At 42.1% G+C, this 22,283-nt stretch overlaps 1 protein-coding gene across 12 annotated transcripts in view; it reads left to right on the top strand.

Annotated features, from left to right (window-relative positions):
• The window catches only part of SCHIP1 (schwannomin interacting protein 1), a 723,704-nt gene extending 712,274 nt beyond the window's left edge, over window positions 1–11,430 (top strand). For all 12 annotated transcript variants that reach the window (XM_072752390.1, XM_072752386.1, XM_072752385.1 and 9 more), the window contains 5 exons: window positions 1,946–2,063; window positions 2,979–3,176; window positions 4,011–4,134; window positions 6,665–6,758; window positions 10,789–11,430. In XM_072752390.1, coding sequence (XP_072608491.1) covers window positions 1,946–2,063; window positions 2,979–3,176; window positions 4,011–4,134; window positions 6,665–6,758; window positions 10,789–10,840 — 586 coding nt within the window. In that variant the 3' untranslated portion in view covers window positions 10,841–11,430. The remainder of the gene's footprint in view (window positions 1–1,945; window positions 2,064–2,978; window positions 3,177–4,010; window positions 4,135–6,664; window positions 6,759–10,788) is intronic.
• Window positions 11,431–22,283: the final 10,853 nt, after the last annotated feature.

The raw sequence follows: 22,283 nt of genomic DNA, 5'->3' as shown, positions 1-22,283 counted from the left end.
CACCTCCCCTGTGCCCAGCTCTGAACTATTTTCATCCTTCTTTACAAAACATGGAATTATTCACCCCTTTCACCCCTTTTTACCGATAAGGAAACTGAGGTTCATAGAGCTCAAGTAATGGGCCCAGAGACAGAAGGGAGGATTCAGAACCTAAGTCCCATTGGCTCCAAGCACCCCGAGCTGATCACGGCAAAACCTGTGCCTTCTGGGCCTAGCGCGGTCCTGCTTCCTTGTCTGCACAGGAAGGTAGGCCGGGCACAAAAGCAGCTGAGGGGAGGGCTGCCTCTCCTTAATGGACTTTCAGTAATTGCAGAAGGTAACAATAGGTGGCAGTACATACACATAACCATGACAGCGCCTGTGTTAAATCAGTAGATTTTCTTTTTCTGGGTTCCCTGTCATTTTAATGTTAATTCTTTATTTTTTTATTTGATGGAGAGAGTGTGCACACAAACACAGGGAGCGGTAAGGAGAGGGTCTGGAATCATGACCTAAGCCAAAGGCAGATGCTTAACAGTCTGAGCCACCCAGGCGCCCCCCCCACTTTGGTTTTCAAACAATCACTTTATATGAATCATCTGAGCAATTTATACAAAGCATCCCACCCCATTGGAATAAAAAAAGATGATAATGTTAACTCTCAGACGAGTTGCTCTGCATTGCTCCCTGTGACAGTAATAATGCCAGAGCAATTCAGTGTTTGCTTCCTAAACCTAGCTTAGACAGTCTCCTGAGGATCCCTTGCTACTTAAGAACCTCCTTTGCCTTTTCTTCTAAGCTTACAAACGACTGGGACTACTAGGGATGCTTGAAAAATTACTTCTTTAAAAACTTTTTATAGCCAAACAGTATTGACATGTCTTGAATTTCAAAAGAAGGTGAGGACAGAGTTGCACCCATTGTCCAGCCTCACATGTAGCAGACACACAGCTGGGTGACCCCCTGTGGCCACATCTCCAGCAACATCACTCATGGAGCTACAGGATTCACCACAAGCAGAAGGAGCTTCTGAGAAGTCTCCACTTCTGAGGCTCTTCGTGCACCAGTCTGCTATGTTGCAAGCTAGTGCCTTTCTGACTGGGTTTGGGGTTTCCTTAAGTTTCTTTAGGTGTATTTTTTTTTTTTAGTGACATAAATGAACTCCCTTGGTTACACTAAATGATACCAGGCAGCTTTATTTGGCTGAGGACCCCGTTCATCTTTATCAAAAGGAATGTAAGCTCAGTGGCTCCACACATATTTATTATGCATCAGCTATGTGGTTGGTATTGTGCCGGGTGCTTTTATATGTTGCGTTAAATTAGCTTTCACTTAACATGAAATCGGTGTAAAAAAATAATTTAGCAAAAGTTCTCATTTTATCATTTATCAAGTTATGAACTGGGGATGCTTGGGTGGCTCAGTGGTTTAGTGCCTGCCTTCGGCCCAGGGTGTGACCCTGGAATCCCGGATCAAGTCCCACATCAGGCTCCCTGTGTGGAGTCTGCTTCTCCCTTTGCCTGTGTCTTTGCCTCTCTCTGTGTCTCTCATGAATAAATAAGTAAAATCTTTTTTTTAATATTTTACTTATTTATTCATGAGAGACACAGAGAGAGAGAGGGGGGCATAGGCAGAGGGAGAAGCAGGCTCCATGCAGGGAGCCCGACGCGGAACTCAATCCCAAGACTCCAGGATCACACCCTGAGCTGAGGGGAGGTGCTAAACCACTGAGCCACCCAGGGATCCCATAGAATCTTTTTTTAAAAAAAAGTTATGAACTCATTCAGTTATCGTCATTGTCCTTTAGTAGAAGTTATCATTTGTGAGTTGGGAGTAATATGCGTCACTCGCTTCTCCATGTGAGGAACACACAAGATTGCTTTCTGTTAACAAAGCCAGACAATCGGAACGAGTGCCACCAGATAGCAGACAGCTGAGTAGAACTGTCCTGTTTGCTTTTGCCCAGGCTACAGAGTGGGATGAACCTGCAGATATGCTTCGTCAACGACAGTGGCAGTGATAAGGACAGCGATGCTGATGACAGTAAGACGGAAACCAGCTTGGACACCCCCTTGTCTCCCATGGTGAGTCCAGAGCCACCAACGCTCTGTGCGTGTGCTTTCCTGCTCAATTAGCTTCTTTTTTTGTTGTTAGTCAGGGAAAGAACATGGCAGAGATTAAAAGAGGAATGTCTCTTGCCATAGCATGCTCCTAAAATTTGACAATGAAAAATCAAAGCTGTGATCCCGTAAGAAGACATAAGCTCTGTTAAAGTTAGCGACTACTTTCATATGAAACCCTGAGGGAAATCACATATGCCCTAAAAAATTATGCCAGCTACCAGTCCTTCTCCACTGGGCTTCGAAATAGTAAGTGCAGAGCAACAGTGGGACACATTTTTAAAAGGCAGGGATGGGGATGCGGGTGAGGATGGGAAGGCTAGCACACAGCGATGTTGCTCAGAGAAACCAGCAAGATAATGTGTGTAAAACATTCCTCACTCATTCCTTGCACACGTATTATGAAGCTTGGGGCTTACTGCTGGAATTCTTTACTCTGTATCACTTTCCTTACCAAAGACCAACCAACAGGCAACCGTTTGGTCCATGAATGCAAGGCCATGTCCGAACCTGATTGGGTACCTGAGACCCTGTCCACACTCTAGAGGACAGCACGCTGCCTTAGCTCTGGTTAAATATTTTGCTGTGTGTGTGATCACTTCAGGAATGTTTGAGACCAAGAATCAAAGGAACGTCTCAAGTTCATCATCAGTAGATTCTCCCTTTTGTTACATTATTCTGCTAAAGTCAGAGTCTATTCTTGGCATTGAAGAAATAAACCATCCTCTTCAATGTTATTTGAGCTTGGTACAGGCCAGATCAAGTGGTGAGTCGCATTGATGGAGGGGCCTCTCAGTCCTTCCAGGAGGGAATGCTGTAGCCCATCTCCAAAGATAGTACCTGACAGAAAGCTCAGGGCTCTTCTTTTTCCCTTCACAGAGCAAACAGAGTTCTTCCTATTCTGATAGAGACACTACTGAAGAGGAATCCGAATCTCTGGATGACATGGATTTCCTCACAAGGCAAAAGAAATTGCAAGCCGAAGCCAAAATGGCCCTCGCCATGGCCAAACCAATGGCCAAAATGCAAGTAGAAGTGGAAAAACAGAACAGGAAAAAGTCTCCCGTCGCTGATCTCGTAAGCAGCAAATACTGAAATGCCAGAGAGTGTTTGGTGGCTGCAAATGGTTGACGCTGTCCCAGTTCTTTCCCAGAGTTATGCAAACTTGGGTTTCTACAAGGCAGTTTGTAAAAAGTACTGTCATTGAGAAATAATGAAGTTCGTTTCTTTTTCCTTCCTACTGTACCACTAAAGATATATAAGCAACACATTACATAAAAGTAAACCCTGTTCTTGATTCATAATAACTGTATTTCTTAGAAGCAAGATTAGCTGTCATGGGAATATGTGCCATAGTGGATGAAGGGCCCTGGTCTTTGAAGTTCAGCTCTGCCATCAATTTGCCGTGAGGCTCTGGGCAAGCTACTAAGTCTCAATTTTGTCATCTCTAAAATGGGAATAGTAATACCTGTGTCAGAGCATGGTGGTGAGAATTCTATGAACAAAGCATTCAGAACACACAGCGCAGTGCTTATAACGTGGTGCAAATTAATAAAGAGCTGATACTATTAATTTTATCCATGTCATTGATATTCCTTGAGCTCCCTGGTCATTCTTTTGTGGACATGATCATTGACTCACAGTTATCACAGCCTTAGTCCGAGACCAGTCTGCAAGCTTTTGATTTAAGTAGCATAGCATTTTGATACCAGTAGTGTTTTGGACAACATGGTGTGTGAGGCCAGGGTGGGGCGAGGAGCTTGCAATGGGGAGGTTGGACTGGGAAAGCTCTGGAGCAAAGGACCTCAATGGAAGTGGGTGAGAGTGGGTCTTTCAGGAGGAAAATGGGTCTTGTGCTCAGTATCCTGGCTGCTCTGTTCACACCTCCATTTCTTCCCTCTGTATCTTTAGCTGCCACACATGCCTCATATAAGTGAATGCCTGATGAAAAGAAGTTTAAAGCCCACTGACCTGCGGGACATGACTCTCGGGCAGCTACAAGTGATAGTCAATGATCTCCATTCCCAGATAGAAAGTAAGTGTTCAGTGTGCTTGAAATTGGGGTATCAAATGTGAAATATCGTGGGAGAGTACTGCCTCCTTGATTCACTTCCTTTGTCCGTTTCATTGGTTTCCTCCTGCGTGCTGCAAGAGAAGGAAGATAATCACAAGGCTCTGTTTTTGTTTTTGTGTTTTTTTTTTTACCATAAAATGTTCAGAAACTTCAAGAATTATTCAACGTTCACAGAGGTGATAGGTTCTTTTTATTAATCTCAAATCCCCAGCACCTAGCAGCACAATGCCTGGTGTGTATTTGGCTCACAATGTCTGTTTCTATGCTACAATTTGGTAGTTACACATCATTAATTATGCAATTATACCCTCAACTTTACTTGTGTTATATTCATTTTAGGTCATCAAATCAAATTCAACGTACATTGTGGAACTCTGGGGGGGGCGGGTGGGAATATGTATGACCAATTCGTGAAATTTACAGGATGACAAATTATGGGCCTTTTTCCCCCAGAATAAAGAAAGGCCTCTAACAGCAGTGTGCTGAGTAGGTGACAGATGAGTGGCTCTCACTTGACATGGCTGGTTGTACAGAGAAGGGCAGTTAGTTGCTTAGCCCGAGAGAGAGAACATAAGACACTTGGGCAGTATGGTTAGTCCAACTGAACCATGTGCCCTCCAACCTTTGGAACATATGATTCTATAAAATCCTGCAGACTTACGAATTAAAACTACCTAAGGGACCCGCGAACCAAATGCATTCACACAAACTGACTATAAAAAAACATTTAAGAGCCAACTAAGGAATTTGTATACTGTCTGAATGTTTCATTAAAGATGTATTTATGGGGCACCTCGGTGACTCAGTTAAGCACCCGACTCTTGATTTCAGCTCAGGTCATGATCTCAGGGTCATGAGATAGAGCCCCACATAGGACTCCAAGTATGGCATCTGCTTGAGATTCTCTCCCCCTGCCCCTCCCCGCCCCCACTTGCATTCTCTCTCAAAGAAAAATTTTGTTTAGGTATGATGTCTGAAATTTGCTTTAAATTAATCTGGTGGGAGAAGGAGAGATAGGTGCGTCAAAATTGGCCACGAGTTGATAATTTTTGAAGCTGGTTGGATGCATGAGGATTCATTACATCAGTCTCTTTTTGCTTTTGTATCAGTTTGAAAATTTCCAGAGTAAAAAATGAAAAACTTCATATGGGAAAAAATTTGTCCATGTACTATGTGGGCCCCCTACTGAGTTCTAGTATAAAAGAAACTCTAGTGGAATTTTTTTTTTAATTTTTTAAAGCTACCCTAAGAACATACTGAAAAAAATTAGAATTGGACATATTCAGAGTTAGGTTAATATGTTCAGTTTTAAAATCAAGGGAAAGGGCTTAACATTCTAATTAAGAAACCATAGATTCACAGGATTTTTTTTTAATTCTACTATATTTTAATTTTAGTTGAGAGTAAGTTACTAGGACTGTAATTCTTTCAAGGACCTAAAAGGCTTTCTGATATTTTATGGCTGAAAGATCTTCCTTAGACTTCTAAATACTAAAATTGTCATCTAGCTCTTTTCAGTGGTAGATGAATTTAGCCTTCTTTGTATGATTTCTTTTTCTCCCTTTTTTAAATTGGAAACTAGTCTGAACTAAAAGCAGATCAATGCATCATTTGAAGTCAGGATCTCCAAAACCATTTCCAAGGAGATCCTAGCTGAGTACCTCCTTCCTTTCTGTTTCTGGCCTCAAAGTTCTTGCTGCTAAATGAATGTTATCACCCCTGTGTCTGTGTGTCTGGACCTAAAAGCTTCGATCTAAAGGTTAAAAAATAAGAGAGCCCTGGCTTGTTCGTATTTTTCAGGGGCAGAAGCCAAATTAACCCAGTGCACTGATTTTTGGAGGATTAGAAAGGGTAATATCCATATATGTTCTATTCCCAGTATGAACCCTAAGGAATATTTTCCTTGGCACCCCTCCAGAGATTTTAAGAGTTACTTCTTCAGGTCTTACACGTCTGGCTTTCCTGTATCTTTAGATATGACTTGGGTATTACTGAGAACAGCCTGCACGTAGGGCTGCTTCCTCTGCGGGCCACAGACCTTCGAGCACCCCTGGGGCACCTTCTCCTGCTGGGTACCTGATGTAGTGATTCAGGTGCCATGGTTCCCTCCAGCTGTCAGGTGATGAGAGCAACCTCATGATGGAAGGTGGAAAACTTCATGTGGCCCTGGACATATTTGTTCACACTTCTTCAAAACAAAATCCTGCTTTTTCTAGCAAGCTATTTTCCTAACAGCTAATGATTTCTTTTCCCACTTCAATATGAATATAATTGGAGATACCTCATACTTTATTCCTTTTCTTCCAACACTTCTCTAATTGTGCAAACTAATCATGCTCTCACACTGAGGACTTCTCCTGGATTTGTGAAAAGCTAATATTAGGATCCTGAATTTTAGCCAAAGTAACTTGTGTAAGGGTCCATGTAGCTGCACATTTTGACTTAGATGCATTTTTTTCTGCTTTTAAATGCTCTCTTTTCTTTTCTCCAGGCTTGAACGAAGAGTTGGTCCAGCTGCTCCTCATCCGAGATGAGCTGCACACAGAGCAAGATGCCATGCTGGTGGACATTGAAGACTTGACCAGGTCAGTGATGCCTCACCCTTTCCAAAGAAGGAAAGAAACCCAGGATGGTCTTAGGTTAAGAATTAAGGCAAGAGTGAGCTCTAAAGAACAACTTCTTCCCCTTACTTCCATGAGTAACTCACCTCATCTCTGCTGGTGTCAGCTGTTCAGATGCAGGGGAAGTGGCTAAAACTCCTTTCCAAATGCATTGCTTAAAAAACAAAACAACACCCCACAAATGCATTGCTTTTTCACAACCATCCTCCCTTTGTGATGGATTGTCAGTGCATTAGAATTTCTTACACCCCCACCAAAACCAGGTCAGCAGTTGTGGCCCACAAGGACTTTTTCCTGAAGGACTGTTGCCCTGGGGAGTTAGCCCTCAGCCCTTCCATGCTGGCATGTGTCCAGCACATGTGCAGCCATGTGGTGGGTGCCACAAAGTGGCATTTGCTGTTATGTGACCCAGCTCTCAATCGCATCTGCCATGTCCAGAAGGCAGGGACACTGGCATCCTTCCACAGCACCAGTGCCACCAGATTGCTCTCACCATGGGGAAACTCCAGGACTTTAGTTTCTAGCTGGGCCTGGCTCCAAGCATCCCCCTCTAAAGAGGAAAAGAATGTTACCTCCCCTAGGGGATACGGAAATGAGGCGAATGCCCATCAGGATCTTGCATTTCTTAGTATTTCCTTTGTGGAAAATCCTATCACCATAAGTATATGAAGTATATGAAATACCATGAGCATTCGTATGATCTCATATTTACTATGATACCTAAATGATTACTAAATACTATGATTACTAAATACTATCATATTTACTATCATATTTTCTCTGAGACAGTACATAAGAAGGCTTTAAACCAAGAGGTAAAAATTACTATTAGTCCTAGAAATGGTATTCAGAGAGTAGAAGGCCCCCCAAGGAGAGAAAGAACACTGCTTGTCACAGTAACAGAAGGAATTAACTGTACGATCCAGAACCACCCAAGGGAAGCATTGAAAACATATGTAGCGAAAATGTACTTAGCACCTACCACAGAACCTCTTCCCGATGTGTAATGCTGGGTAAAATATTTTTCTAAATTCAGTGTTATAAAAATAGTTTGGGTAGCAAAATAAATGCTACAGAACTCTGTTGAGGCTTTTTTTTTTTTTCCCTCAAAAAAAGACCTATGGGCAGCACTCTGTGCTGTATGCTTTGGAGATTGCCTCGCCCCTAGTAAAAACCAGAAAGCTAGAAGGCCTCATGCCTGCTTAGTATATTCGCCTGTATCTCAAATATCACAGCAGCACTCACATAATGTTATTGCCATCTACCGATGTATGCAGGCACTGCCACAACAGCTGTAAGACACATCCCTTTTTGTCTAAGACATTTGTATATAGGTATTAAGATTATGGGAAATATAAATCCAACACCTGCATCTTCTAAGAAATATGTGAACCCTTTCATAAATTCTGTGACTTGCCTGTGACAGTGGAGACCTTCTCTTTGCTCCTCAAAGCCGTGCTGGCATTCCTCATTGCAAGGGGGACGCCGTGGGGCTCCTCTCTTCCCTCAAAGTGTTAAGTTAGCACTTAGGTTGGCAGCGTCTATTTTTTTTTTTAATACCTTTCAGGTGGTGTGATCATGGGACACGGGGCAGGCAGCACCACGGGGTGAAGAGGAGAGGAGTTAGTAATTTAAAGGTGTCAGAGGAACCCTTTAAAGTGGAGCGGGTGGCGAGAAGTTCCTGTGTTCATCCCTGGCTGCAAGCTGTAACCTTGCTGGTGGAGGGAGGCGACTTAAACACACCTAAAGGCAGAAATGTCAGAATTTTGCAGCCTGATCCCAGAGGGTGGAGAGCAAGGGGCCAGGAGGTTCCATTCACCTGTTCCCTCTACCTGTCCAGTAGATAATGGGACCCTCTGCCATCCCAGGTGTCAAGTCAGATTAGTGGTTCTCAAGTTCGGCTGCACGCTGGAGTCACCCGGGGAGCTTTTATAAACTAAGGATGCCTGGGTCCCACCCCTACAGATCCTGATTTAATGATTCTGTGGGGTGGCCTGGGCCTTCGGATTTTTTAAAGACTCTCCAGATGATTCCAGTGCAGAGCTGAATTTGAGAAACACCGGCTTTAAGTCAAGCCTCTTTAGGAAGGTGCTCCCTGACACCACCCACCCACCCCCCCACCGCCCAAGACTAGACTAGGACCCTCTTCTTGGTGCTCCTGGCAACATGGCATCCCTTCCATGTGGCGCATAATCATGTGTGAAATCGTCCATCTCCAGGAGAGGCCTGCCCAGCACAGGTCCTCCACACAGGTCCTCTGCAAGGATTGTTGCTAAAAAAGGAGTCCTTTAAAAAAAAAAAAGGAGTCCTTGTGGGGCATGCGTCAAACAAATGCTAATTAAAGGACTTTCATAGTTGATGAGAACCTTTTAGTTTTATACCCTTTCCCTCTTTTGTTTAAAATATTAATGAAACTCATGCTTGTATGTCTGTCTCAAAATAACAACCAACTTCCAATATTTTCTGAAATTACTTCCTGTCCTTCCCTCTCAGAAAAACCCTTGCCGTGCGTGATACGTATTCTTAAACTGCTGTAGAAACTATAGTTTGATTAGCAGCAGTGGAATCTTAGCTCAGTGAGCACCAAGATATTTCTTTTTTTTTTTTTTTTTTTTTTTTTTTTTTCACCAAGATATTTCTTGAGCTGAATTGGAGCAAGGCCCATAAGCTACTCGATGGAAATGATCCAGGCTGTTTTATACACATAAACAGAGCCATGGCAGGATCTGCTGAAGGGCGTTTTTGTTTTTGTTTTTGTTTTTGGAATAAGGGGCTGATATCTCTTTCTTGAGTTCTTTCATTGTTAAATGAATATCGCCAATTACTTGTGGGCTGTTGAATGTGGCAAGGACACTCTTGTCACTTCCCTATTTCTGAAAGTATTTGTGGTTTGCCTCCCCTGTACCATTGATAGACATTCTGCACACAACCAATGAGTAAACTTGACGTCATTGACTATCCAAATCTAGGCAGCACCCAAAAACTACCCCTGAAGCTTTGATTGCAGCTGGAAACCACAACCTTTAGATGCTTTCTCTTGCCAAATTTATAAATTCCTAAAACTGTCCTTCAAAACATCCGTCTTTTGCAGATGTCAAACCCTATCGCTCTCTGAGAGAATGTTTAATTAGTGCACATTGAAGTGATGTCAGCAGCCTGGCCTTTCTTCCCCCTCTGTCTCCACTGGCTGGCTGCTGCGTTGGCTGAATGTGGGGCTCACAGGCCATAACAGGGCTCGATGACTTAGAAGACTCCCTCTCCTACTTTCCGCTTACCTTCACCGCCATGGTCATGCCATTAGGACGAGTGTAGGGGGGACCGTAGGCAAACATGAAAAGTCTCGGCATCTACAAAGACCCACAGTTTGTCAGGAAGACATTAGCTTTTGCAAGAGGGGAACTAGATGATTGGCTTCAGTTTCTGTCAAAGAGCTGTTTGCAGGCTTAAGTTTGTGTCCATGTGCGTGTGTCGTCACATGGTTCCCTTCTATCGCAACACCTTGTTTGGACTTTCTGCTTAGCACCCATGTTCTATCTGCTATCTCCTTCTTTGCTCTCCGTTCCATCTTTGTCCCTCTCCACTGGAATATACGTGCCCTGGAAACAAAGACATCACTCTGCTCACCACCAGATCCACGGTGCCAAGAGCAGTACCTGGCACGTAGAAACATAGTAGACATTTATTGGATATATTTTCCCCAGATACTTATCTCTCTCTCCTTTTCTTTTTTTTTTAAACACAGTGCTTTTTCTTCTCAAAAGTAGCGACATCTACCATCCTCAGGTTAATCTAGTGACTTAATGAAAGGAATCATGCATGAGATATAAAAATTAAAGAGGGCAAATCCATTTGAATTAAGGACTGTGTCTTAATTCTCTGGATTTCGCGATGAGTAGCTCTGAACCTCAGTTTGGGGGATTGGTCTAGCTCTGGATTAGAAACCAGTTTGGGTCTTTCCTGTTAGCACTAATTAATGGTATGATTAATCTTACAGACATGCGGAAAGTCAGCAGAAGCACATGGCAGAGAAAATGCCTGCAAAGTGAAAGAAGCCATCCGACCAGAGGACGAGCTAGAATTTCTTTTGCTTCTGTGGTTGTACAAATGCTATTGCTAAAGGTGGCGCAGAAACAAACGAATATCAGTGTTAGTCATTGATAATGTCTGAAGCTTAACGTCCAGTGATTGGCCTTTGCTTCTTAATTTATTTTAATTTTTTTACTGTGCCACTAAATATCAGGCATTTTAATAAAATATTGTTACAAAAAATGTACAGTACTGACACCATCACAAGTCATGGTTATCAAAGAGGGTAGTTTTAACTTTATTTTTATTTGTTTAGAGATTTTAAGTTGGAGCAGTATTTTACCACTGACTACTTTCATTCTTCACTGTAGTTTTAAAGAAGAACTGTAAATGACGGTGCTATCTATACAAGTCAGAAAATACATGCCTGCCTCGTAGTGAAGTTGTAGCTCTCCGTAATACGTACATTTTAATCAGTTTTCAACATTTTGTGAATGTTGACTACCTGAAGTTCATTTTTAGATGTGCTATTAACATTCTGTTGGATTCAGAGGGTTCCTTGAAAGTTTTATGTATAAATATGTAAAATAAAAATTAAAACTTTGTTTCATAGGATATGTCTTTTTGCTCACTAGCAGGCCCGTTACTGGCTCTCTTTCTAACCTCTTCACACTTCCTCAGCTGAATTCCCCACGATGAAGCGTTTGTCAGTGAAAAAATAAAGTGCTCCAAGGAAAACAATGCAGAGCATTGCTAGGAAGATTGTGAAGGGTGTGAGAGAGTGTGTGCGTGTGAGTGAGAATGTGTATGTGAGTGTATGTGTGTGTATGACCCAAAAAAGACAACCTCAGCAACATCAGAATTAGCACTTCCATCAGCACTGTTATCAATCTGGAATGTTAGCACTCCACTATTTACAAGCTCCTGGTCTTGTTAGAACCTGTTACCACATCAAAACTGCATTTACACAATTTGCCACATGAACAAATGATGCTTGCATTTACTCTTTTCCCAAGGCCAGTTGTTGCCATGTTTCAGATTTTTAACCACTTCTCTTTGGTCTCCTGAAGAAAAATGTCAAGTCTAAAGTAGATGACAGACTGTTCCCCAATAAGTAGAGTTTCAAAATTGACTTAATTAACTAATGTCCTTGCAGGTATTAGATCATAAGCTAAAGCAGAGATATGCAATCAACATTCCAGAACCAACCACAGAACACCTGGTTTCATTATTAGGTCCGTGATGTAATCTGAAGATAGTTTCATTCATTCATTCATTCATTTTAGTTTCAGGTGTAGAATTTAGTGATTCATCACTTATATATCATGAAGACAGAAGTTTAGACAACTGTGTACCTTTCCCTTTCTCAAAAATATCCAGATAGATATTTTAAGGTATGAAGAGTTGCCAATTTCCAGTCTTCTCTTTAGCAAAATAGGTTATCTAAAATTGTAACACTAATCATTTTTACGGGCCTCAGTCAAATTATTTTCATTTGGAACAGAAAAATAATGCAGCCCATAAATATGTTTTGCCTTTTGTGAGTTGGCTGTTGAGCAGGATAGGCTGCTCATCACTGAATGAAGGGTGAGGAGCCCAAAGAGGGATCCTCTCTAAGTGAGCTTCGGAGGCCTGCGCCAGCTGTCCATGATCTCCCAGAGGGACCTCAGCCCTGAGAACAGGCTCAGCTTCCAGACCTTTGCTGGTTCAGTTGGGTGACAGTACTGGTCAGTGAGCCAGTGGGCCTCACCTTCAGCTGCTCAGTGGAATCACCTGGAGAACCATAGAAACCACTGGGGCCTGGGGCCCAGCCCCACAGATGCTGATTTAATTGGTCCGGGATGTGAGGCCTGAACGTCCCGATTTTCAGTGATACTCATATTGAGAACCACTGCCTTACACATTTTTCTTTTTTAACTTTTCTCTAGCCATTTTTAAAATATCTAGGTGTTTGTCTAATTAAAACCTATTCCTACTAATTTGAAATTTCTGGAGAGAGCCAAACCAACCTAAGAAGAGTGCCACAAAAAATGCCTGTGCCCACATAAGTGCAGTAGCATGACCTAAACCTCCTATGTCATCCACAGCCTCAGGTCTCCATCCTAAAGCTCAGCCCACCAAGAGAAATTATCCTATTTTGTTTCTTTTCTTTTTATTAGAGAGAGAGCGCAAGCAGGGGGGAGAGGGAGAAGCAGGCTCTCCGCTGAGCAGGGAGCCCAACATGTGGGGCTTGATCCCAAGACCCTGGGATCATGACCTGAGCCAAAGGCAGATGCTTAACCAACCAAACCACATAGATGCCCCCATTCCTAGTTTTTTAAATCCTTGCCAGAATTGTCAACTCCAACAAAAATCTAGAAATGAGCTTTTTCTTTGTCTTAATGCTATCCCTGGCTAGAAATGTGTTCTGGGAGAAATCCATGGCCTCTAAATTCTTCATTTGTTGGAAGCCCATAATCATAGCTAAGAGCTCCTAGCTGGCAAAAGAAGAGAGTAAGCTGACACACACGAGGGCCCCTGAAAACACCTCAGCTGGGGCAAAACCAGCTAAAAGTAAGAGCAGTTCTTCTCCCTGAGACCCTCAAAGAAGATTATACCCAGTGTACTTCTCTGCCCCCATAGGGATGTCACCAAGTGACTCATCACGAGGGGGATTCTTTCAAGATTGGGTCTTTCCAGTCCTTTCACTTAGGTTTCTCAGCAAGGACTGGGATTACTCCCAACAGGATTCTTATCTGCTCTAGATCACCCTTCTGTTCATTAACTAAGACCCATACTAGTTAACCAGGCTTACCCAACCTAAGAAGTAGGGAATGGGGCCACCTCTCTTTTCAATTTTAGAAGAGTGAAGCACAGGCAAGAGCACACAGGCTCTGGGGCCAGAGGTACTGAGTATACATGCTTACTCCACCATCTTTCCAGTGATGTGATGCCGAACAAGTTACAAAAGCTCTGTTTTCTCTTGTTGCATCATCTGTAAGTAAGGTCTCTTGGGATTATTCCAAACTTTGAATAAAATAATGTCCATGAAAGCAACTGGCATGCAGGAGAAACTCAAAAAATAATTATTGAAAAGAGAAGTAGATGATCAGGGTTTGGATGGAGGAAGCATTCTGTATTTTACCAGTTTCTGAGATTTAACACATCCTTGTGGGGTTTTCTCGTGTTTATTCATCATTAACTTAGAAAACAGATACTTAAGGAAAAAGTTAATAACTCCAATCTTCAAGACCTCCCTCCTCCAAATATCAATGTTAAAATTTGGAATGTCTTCTTACATACTCTTCTCCGTGCTTACACAAACAAATACACACATATAGGTTTTGTGTTTCGTTTGTTTCCAGAAAGGCGGGATCACATAAAACAGTGTTATACAACCTGCTTTATCCATGGGCGTTCTTCCAGGTCGGTATATACAGATCTAAGCTATTCTTTTTAGTAGCTATATAGTAATCCCCAGTACGGCGGAAACTTTCTTCAGCCATTCTCTTAAACGATAGACATTAAGGATCTCTCCAAGTTTCTGCCACTAAAAAGTGATCCAAGGAGCATGCATGTACTTACATCACCTTGTGATTTTATTCTGTGATGACCTCATTTCTCCTTCACTGTTACTTGGTATCATGTTTAGATACTTCAGAGTACAGAAAGCTAATTAAGGTAGGAAAGACCAGGTGAGGCCATTGCAGAGAAGTTCAGTTCCTTACAACAAAAGGCTTAGACGTTTTTTGACAAACACCAACTCATTTTCATCTGTCATCATTTCATCTTTAAAGACCATGGTGTCTGGGATACCTGAGTGGCTTAGCAGTTGAGTGTCGGCCTTTGGCTCAAAGATCAAGTCCCGCATTAGGCTCCCTGAAGGGAGCCTGCTTCTTCCTCTATGTCTCTGCCTCTCTCTCTCTGTGTCTTTCATGAATAAATAAATAAATCTTAAAAAAATAAAGATTTTTTAAAAAGAGCATGGGCGTCACTTCCTTGACACAACTGTTTCTCTTTGTGTATGTGTGTGTGTGTGTGTGTGTGTGTATTACACAGCCTGTAAGGACTCTCATCCTGAATACAGGTTTTTCTCCATTTCCTGTTTGAAGGTTGAGGCAAACCTCAGCCACTCTGGTAACTATTGCCCTCAGTACAGAACCAAGCAGAGAGGCTTCCCTTGAAGATACAGTCTCTAATCGTTGGAACCCCTTTTTGACACTTGAATTAACTGGTGGCACTCTACTCTTCCTGATGTCTGATGCCTCTCCTCTTAGCTGAAGGATGAGACCCTTGGCCTGGCCTATACCCGTTTTAATCTGCCTGTTCTCAAGCCTGCTTCCCCATTTTGGGTTGACTCTTTCTTACATCCTTCACCTCTCCAGACTCTTTATCTGCAATCCTGCGACTTCCCTTCCACCAAATGTATCATCTCTGCTGACTCTGATAAGCAGCCCTATGGCAGATAGAGCCAGCCATCTGCCAAAATGCATCCCTCCTCATCATGTTCATAGTTACAGAGTTTTGCCTGGCAAGCAGCAAAACAGACAGGGACTACATTTCTCACTCCCCATTCCCTTCCATCGAGAGTGACCCACAATAGATTTTCACCAATGGGATGTTGGTGTGAAGTATCTTCATTCCAGCTGAGGCTTCTAAGAAGGGGTTTGCATTCTTCATGTGTTCTCCTTCTTACACCAGCCATAATCACATGGACCTAGAGGGAGGTAGAGCCACAATATGGAAGGAATATGGGTCCCTGCGTTCATTGCATGAACACAGCTGCCTGCCGCTTACAGATTTGCCTCAGGCGGTTACAGGAATGAGAAGTGACTTGAAATATGTTTGAGCCATTACACTGCATCAAATCTCCTTGTTACAATGGCCAGCGTTACCATCACTAACTAAAGCAAGTCCTAAATAAATAAATAAATAAATAAATAAATAAATAAATAATAAATCAAGTCCAAACAAGTACAGCCACAGTGCTTTAAGAAAGAGCTGAAACACAAACCCAGGTCTGTGAAGACAAACCCTGCATTTCTTAAGGATCATGCCATGTGACTGCTGGAGACCCACCTCTTTTCTCTAGAAGATCTTCTAAGTCAGTGACTTATCCTTTCTCAATTCATGGACCTCTTCAGTTTAGTTGAAATCCTATCCCCCAGTCTCTCTTTTTCTCTAGCCTTTGGGGCAGAAACCAGACAGGGCCAAAATGAGACTTGTCATGAACAAACAACTCATGCCAGAAACAGGAAACCAGATTTTATTATGATGCTAGACATAAATATTTATCAAGTGACTACAGGATACTTCTACAAGTGTCCATCTGGAAGAGCCTTAGGTTTCTACAATCCTCAAGACCACATTTTGATTATTACCATCCCAGCTGAATTCTCATGCTTAGAAAACCCAATTACCTTTTGCGCTGACAGTCATTTATTTTTTCTAAATAAGATATGACACATTCATTATGAGATAGGTTGATGGGTAATGAGTTTTCCAGAATATTTTAATTGAGGTTTATAGTCCGTAGTCGGTATAAATTAATATTATATTAAATAACATATGAATTCATGGTCTGGCTATGCAAAATGAAAGTGTCTTCCTAATTTCTGAGTGAGAATCCAAATATTTCATTTAATAGCTTTGGTAGGAAACGAGTCACCAGAATGAATTGGTTGTAAGAAATTCTTTGCTATAGTGTAATTTTCTTCATACCTTTCTCAATTCTAGAATAGTATTCTGCTTGTGGTTATAACATGGCCTTTGTTTAAAAACTATTGAATCCATTTCCCTGCACCACTATATAAGTGCATGAGGTAGAAAAGCAATACTTAAGGGAAAAGAGATTTTATTCTCACCCTCCAGACTAAGCATTCACACTTTCTCGGTGATTATTTACTACTAGAGTCTCTCTTCTTTTATATTCAATCAATATCTTATTTGCTTTTTGGCTTTGCAGAAAATAGTGGCATGTATCCTGACTCTGGTAGAACATAGCAAGGCTGGAAGTGAGTTCTTTAATTTTCTGCCTCATAAAATCACTTCGCTCCAGATGTCTCTTAGTTCTTGGTAGAAATTACAGTCTGTAATGACGTGTCATCTCACCTTGTAAGGGGGATCTTTAGGTCACAGAGCATCCCCACGTATTAGAAATGGCATTTCACAAACAGCCAGGAGCCCATACTTCACCTTAGGAGCAATTTAGATATAAGAGTTAGAGGTGAAAACGGTGTTGACTCTTAAGGCAACAAGGAGAAAGGACTTTACTAATTCATCACAAAGCGTCTGTTTCCTCTTTCCAGTGATGTGAAGGACTCTCGTCCCTTCTGCTTGAGGAGGCTGGTTTTAAGAAATGTCATTTTCTCAGATGCAAATCAGATTGAGAATGAAGTACCAGGCAACTCTGTCAGGCCAAGTCATTTTTTAAGGGAAGTAATAAATGCCTCGGGAGGAATAACTAGGCGTGGGATGTTCTGTATGGGAGTGATAAATCCATCTCCCTGCAGTTCTGGATAAACCAAGAGTGGGAGTGGACGAGAACGTGGGGCTTCTCGGAGTTCCCACACCAGTCTCACACACTGCAGTGGGGGTACCGGTCCTCAGGGACACGGAGCTTTCACTTCCTGCCTCGAGGCCAAGAGCAGGAGAGGCGAATGTGAGGACTGAGGAGAACAGAAGTGCTGTTCGGTAAGAGGCCCCCAGGCCCCGGCAGCATCTGCTGAGGGTGGCAGCTCCACTCCGCGGGGCCTTGCCTCCACTTCCCCCAATGCATTTTGGTGCCTGGAGCCCATTTGCCAAGGAGTTGCCTGGGGGGATATTGCCTCTGTGAGAGTCAGAGCTAGAGAGCCACCCAACATGCCTTTCAGGGAGGGGCCATTTCTGTGAGGACACATCTTGAGTCACCACAAAGAGACCAGGTGAGCCTTAGAGCCAGGCCTACCCCAGGATGCTGAGGCCTGGAAGGCATTTGTCAAAGGCAACCTGAGAGGGCCTGAATAATTGAGGTTTTTGTCTTATAGGCAATACATAAGCAATTAAAAACCTCTTTTGAGCTGCCCCTACTTCCCAAGCTGATTTAAGGGCTACCTGCCTACAAACAGGCAAGAATCATTAAGGAAATATAAATTAATGAGGTTTGCAGGAAAGGGGCAAATCCAACAATAAAAAATTAAAAATAAAAGTCTTTAATTAGGCTCTCTTTGACTGCATTTGAAATTTGTTGTCCATCTGCCCCTTAAAAAAAAGCGCCCTAGATAAATCACCACAGTTTTGAAATCTAAATTGTATTTCAAGTCTGATGTTGTCTCCCTCTTGCTTCTTTTATGGTCAACCCAGCCCCCTGATTTGCATAGCTGGTGTGCCAATATAGTACTAACAATACTATCCCCAATACACTAAAATAAAAATTCAAAATGCCCACTTCCTCTTTTGAAAAGTACACACATGTGTATCACTTCCTAAATTATACTCATTGTCAAGAATTTCAGACTATAAAATCATCCAACAGTTGTTTTCATCTGAGGCCGTTAACTACTTCTTTAAAACATCACAGTTGCCTTCCTATATGTTAGGAGCCTCTGTATTGACTAGTGGGAGCCAAATACACACATTCAACCACAGAGTCTTGAATTTCAAAGAAAGCAGGAAGTTCACATACAAAGGACTCTCATTTCAGGTGTGTGCATGGATTTTCCTCCACTACCAATTAAGTAGGCAAGAAACATTTCTTTCACATCACACCAGAAAATGAAAGCCAAATCTTAGGGCTACTTCAGATTTCCGAGACAAGCAGCTATGGTCATTCCCAACTCAAAGTTACCCAGGCTTCTTGGCTCAAGATGAAAGCATTTACACTGGGAATTCCTTTGGCTTCAGTTTCCAGGCTAGTCATGCAAACAATTCAAAAACATGGATCAGCCTCACTGCACCACAAGCAAGGGTTCTGAGTCTTTAGGAAGATGGTAACTTTACTTTCCAAGTCCTAAAGCCAAGAGCAGGGAAGGGTGAATGTGATGATTTGCCCAAAGAAGACTAGAGGAGAAAAAAAAAGAAGAAGAAGAAGAAGACTAGAGGAGAATGGAAGGGGTATTTGATAAACTAGCATAAGAGGCACCTTATGGGGTGGGCGGGGGTGGGGGAAGATGCCAAAGTATCCTGCTATGTAGGTGGAGAAGTGTGGAGAGGGATTTGGACCACTGGATTATGTATATCTCTTCCAGAAGTCCTATATGCAAATGCATTTAGGGGCCAGACTGGTAATACAAGTAACTGAAATAATTGGGTGTAAGACACTAAGGAATGATGGGGAACTCATACCCCTGACTAAAGGGATTCACAATAAACGCTAATCCTCATCCAACTTGCTGAGTTCACTTGGCTTCTGAAAGACTTTTCTAAGATTTCAAAATATTCTGGATTTGTTAGAGTACTCGACTTCTCTTAACTAATGTTTTAGCTATATGACATTAGCCACTACTGAAAACCACAAATATCTTATTATGTTTACTGACAGAATGATATTACTACAACCTTATACAATGACAACTTTATGAGTGCCTGAAGAGAGATTCTTTTCAAGTTTCAGAATCAATAATAATCATGTTTCTCTGATGATCATCATAAACTTTTTTTAAAAGATTTATTTGAGAAAGAGAGAAAGTAGATGTGCATGCATGCACCTGCGCATGCCAGGGGAGAGACAGAGAAAGAGGGAGAGAGAGAATCTTAAGCAGGCTCCACGTCCAGTGCAGAGCCTGACATAGGGCTCTATCTCACAACCTGAGATCAAGACCTGAGCTGAAATCAAGAGTCAAACACTTAACCAACTGAGCCACTCAGGCACCTGATAACTGTCAACTTTTTGATTGATCATGTTGCCCTCTTTACATTGGCTTCCAGGAAGCAAAGAACTATATTTGCAGTCCACCTATAAAAAATTGGATAAGAGCTTGGGGTACTCTGACCTTTAGTTTACTTTATCATCCCTGTAAGTTGCCTCAGATTCTTTGGGGAAATCAAGAAAAGTATCATAAACAAAAAAAAGAAAAAAGAAAAACATTATCTATCATCTATCTATCAACTATTTTGCTTATTTATTTAATTCTATTTAGCCCTCTCTGGATACCAATGCCTGCGATCTTCTCCCAGTGGCAGCATCTGGGTAACTGCCAAAGACAGAAATCCATTTTTTTTAGAAGATCAATTGATTAAAAACCAAGGCTCGATGTCAGTTTCAGTCCCTGAAAGCCTATTTTGTCTGTTGCCTCTTCCATATTTCCACTGCCATGTTGTAATCAAATTCTGCTCTTGTGGTCAGTGGGAGCTACACTTTTTATAGACCCAGTGCATGTTCCCATTCTTCTTCTAGTTTCTTTGGAGATGTCTTTCCCCACTCTCTGTGGTTCTGCTGGGGCTGTCGGACCTGGTGCCTGCCCCTTGGAGCACAGGAATGGCCCAAGAAGTCACATAGGATAGAATTCCCATCACCTCAACCTCCAGTAATAATTGGTTTATTATTGTGCATGTGACTCCACAGAGGCAATCAGAAACTTCCCTGGCATTGCTATATGGATATTGGAATTGCTAGACTGAGAAAATAAGAGTCTGGCAGCCATCTGTTTACTCTGGAGAGACAGTAAGAATCAGAAGCTAAGGAGAGCAGTGGAACTGAGAGACAGAGGGGCACAAGGAGAAAGAACTGATGACAACCTATGAGTTCGTGCAGCTAGTGTGAAGCCAGATCCTCCGCCTGGTCATAATATCCCATTTTGCTTCTACTTGTCTTCCCATGGAGCCTAACTCAAGCCATTCTCCCTCTGATTGAGCGGGTGACATTTGAGCTTCTTGTTGATCCCAAGCTCCCCCTGGTCTCCAGGGAGACATGACATTTTTTATTCTTGAAATGACCTCCTCCCTGCTTTGAGCTCAAACACCGTCTCCTCTGGAATGTCTTCCTTTGACTTCCTAGATAGAATTTGCTCTTTATTCTCCTTTGCTCTCACGGTGTCATGTGGGTAATTGTACAGTATTGCCATTGTTTTCGCCTTCCTGCAACCAGAGGATGCGCTCCCTGAGAACGGGAAGGGCATTTATCTGCAAATGGCACTTGACAAAACCTAATATACATTGAAAGAGTGAATGAATGAATGTGCTAGCCCATCTTACGGAGAAATCCTACTCTAGCTTCTCTTTTCATATGCAGTTCCCCACCACCATTTCGCCACAAGTTCTTAGGTTTATGCAACAACTTAAAACTCCATGACTTTTCAAGATCGTAGGTGGCTTAAAAGTCCTCATTTGAAATTCAAAGTTCTCATAAGGCTTCTGAGGCACAGCCAATTCCAAAGCACATTAGGCCCCCTGATATCACAACCTAATGAGTTTTATGAGCTGGGAGGAAAGGACTTGAATACAAGATATGTCAGATAATCTACCAAGCTGAAGGGGCCCATGTGGCGAGGATTGACTCTCCTCAGTTACTTGAATAGGTGTTTACAGTGACAATACTCAGAACCTCAGACAATATTCTCTGGACTATGATACATGATCCCATAGCCTTCTGGGAAGGTATTTAAGGCTTGTTGGCTTTCCTGTTGTAGAGTCTATGTTTCTCATCCTGACCACCAGAGTAGAACCTTGCACTGTGCCCTGAAATAGAGCTAGGTCTCTTCTTGCTAACCCTCCGATGCAGAGATGCAGAAACTAATCCTATGGTGTTAGATTACTTTCGTGAAGTTCCAATGGCTGAATCAAAACTGGAGGAAATAGGAAGCTACAGTGAAATAAAGGTAGTAATAAGAGTATCTTTCATGCATACTTTCTGGGGAACTAGTCAGTATCCTGTTACCCTTGAAAAGTTATTAAAACTTCCCAGAGATGTCCAATTTGCCCCCAGGAAATAATTTAGACCTTTCACATTATTTCATTATCTCATATGAGCTCAGAATTTTCCTGAGAAAAAGGGAAAGTAAGCAGGTGTGCTTTTTTTTTTTTTTTTTTTGGCAGAAAGAGAAATGGACAGAAAGGGATTGAGAAGGGCATTTCCCAAGGCTTGATAGCAACCATGCAGCCAGGATTAGAATGTCTCACTTGTATTATTAGCCCAGTACTCTTTAAACCTGCTTGGGTAGGTTCCCCCAAAATGTTTAAAATAACATACTCCATAAGGGTGCCTGGGTAGCTCAGTCCATTAAGTGTCTGACTCTTGATTTACTTCAGGTCATGATCTCGGGATCTTGAGATCAAGCTCCATGTCAGCCTCCATGCTTAACATGGAGTCTGCTTGGGATTCTCTCTCTCCCTCTCCCTCTGCCTCTCCCTTTGCTCATGCAGATAGTTCTAACTCCCTAAAATTAATTAATTAATTAATTAATTAATTAATAAACATTAAAAAAAATCCTCATACTTTACTATATTCACTTCAGAATTTTCCCATCATATGTTTAAAGAATTGCAAATAATCTAATTTCCAGAACTTTC

Source organism: Vulpes vulpes, chromosome 3, assembly GCF_048418805.1.
Source record: "Vulpes vulpes isolate BD-2025 chromosome 3, VulVul3, whole genome shotgun sequence".
Taxonomy (NCBI): domain Eukaryota; kingdom Metazoa; phylum Chordata; class Mammalia; order Carnivora; family Canidae; genus Vulpes; species Vulpes vulpes.
The sequence above is the reverse complement of the archived record's forward strand: the minus strand, read 5'-3'. Positions and strand labels throughout refer to the sequence as shown.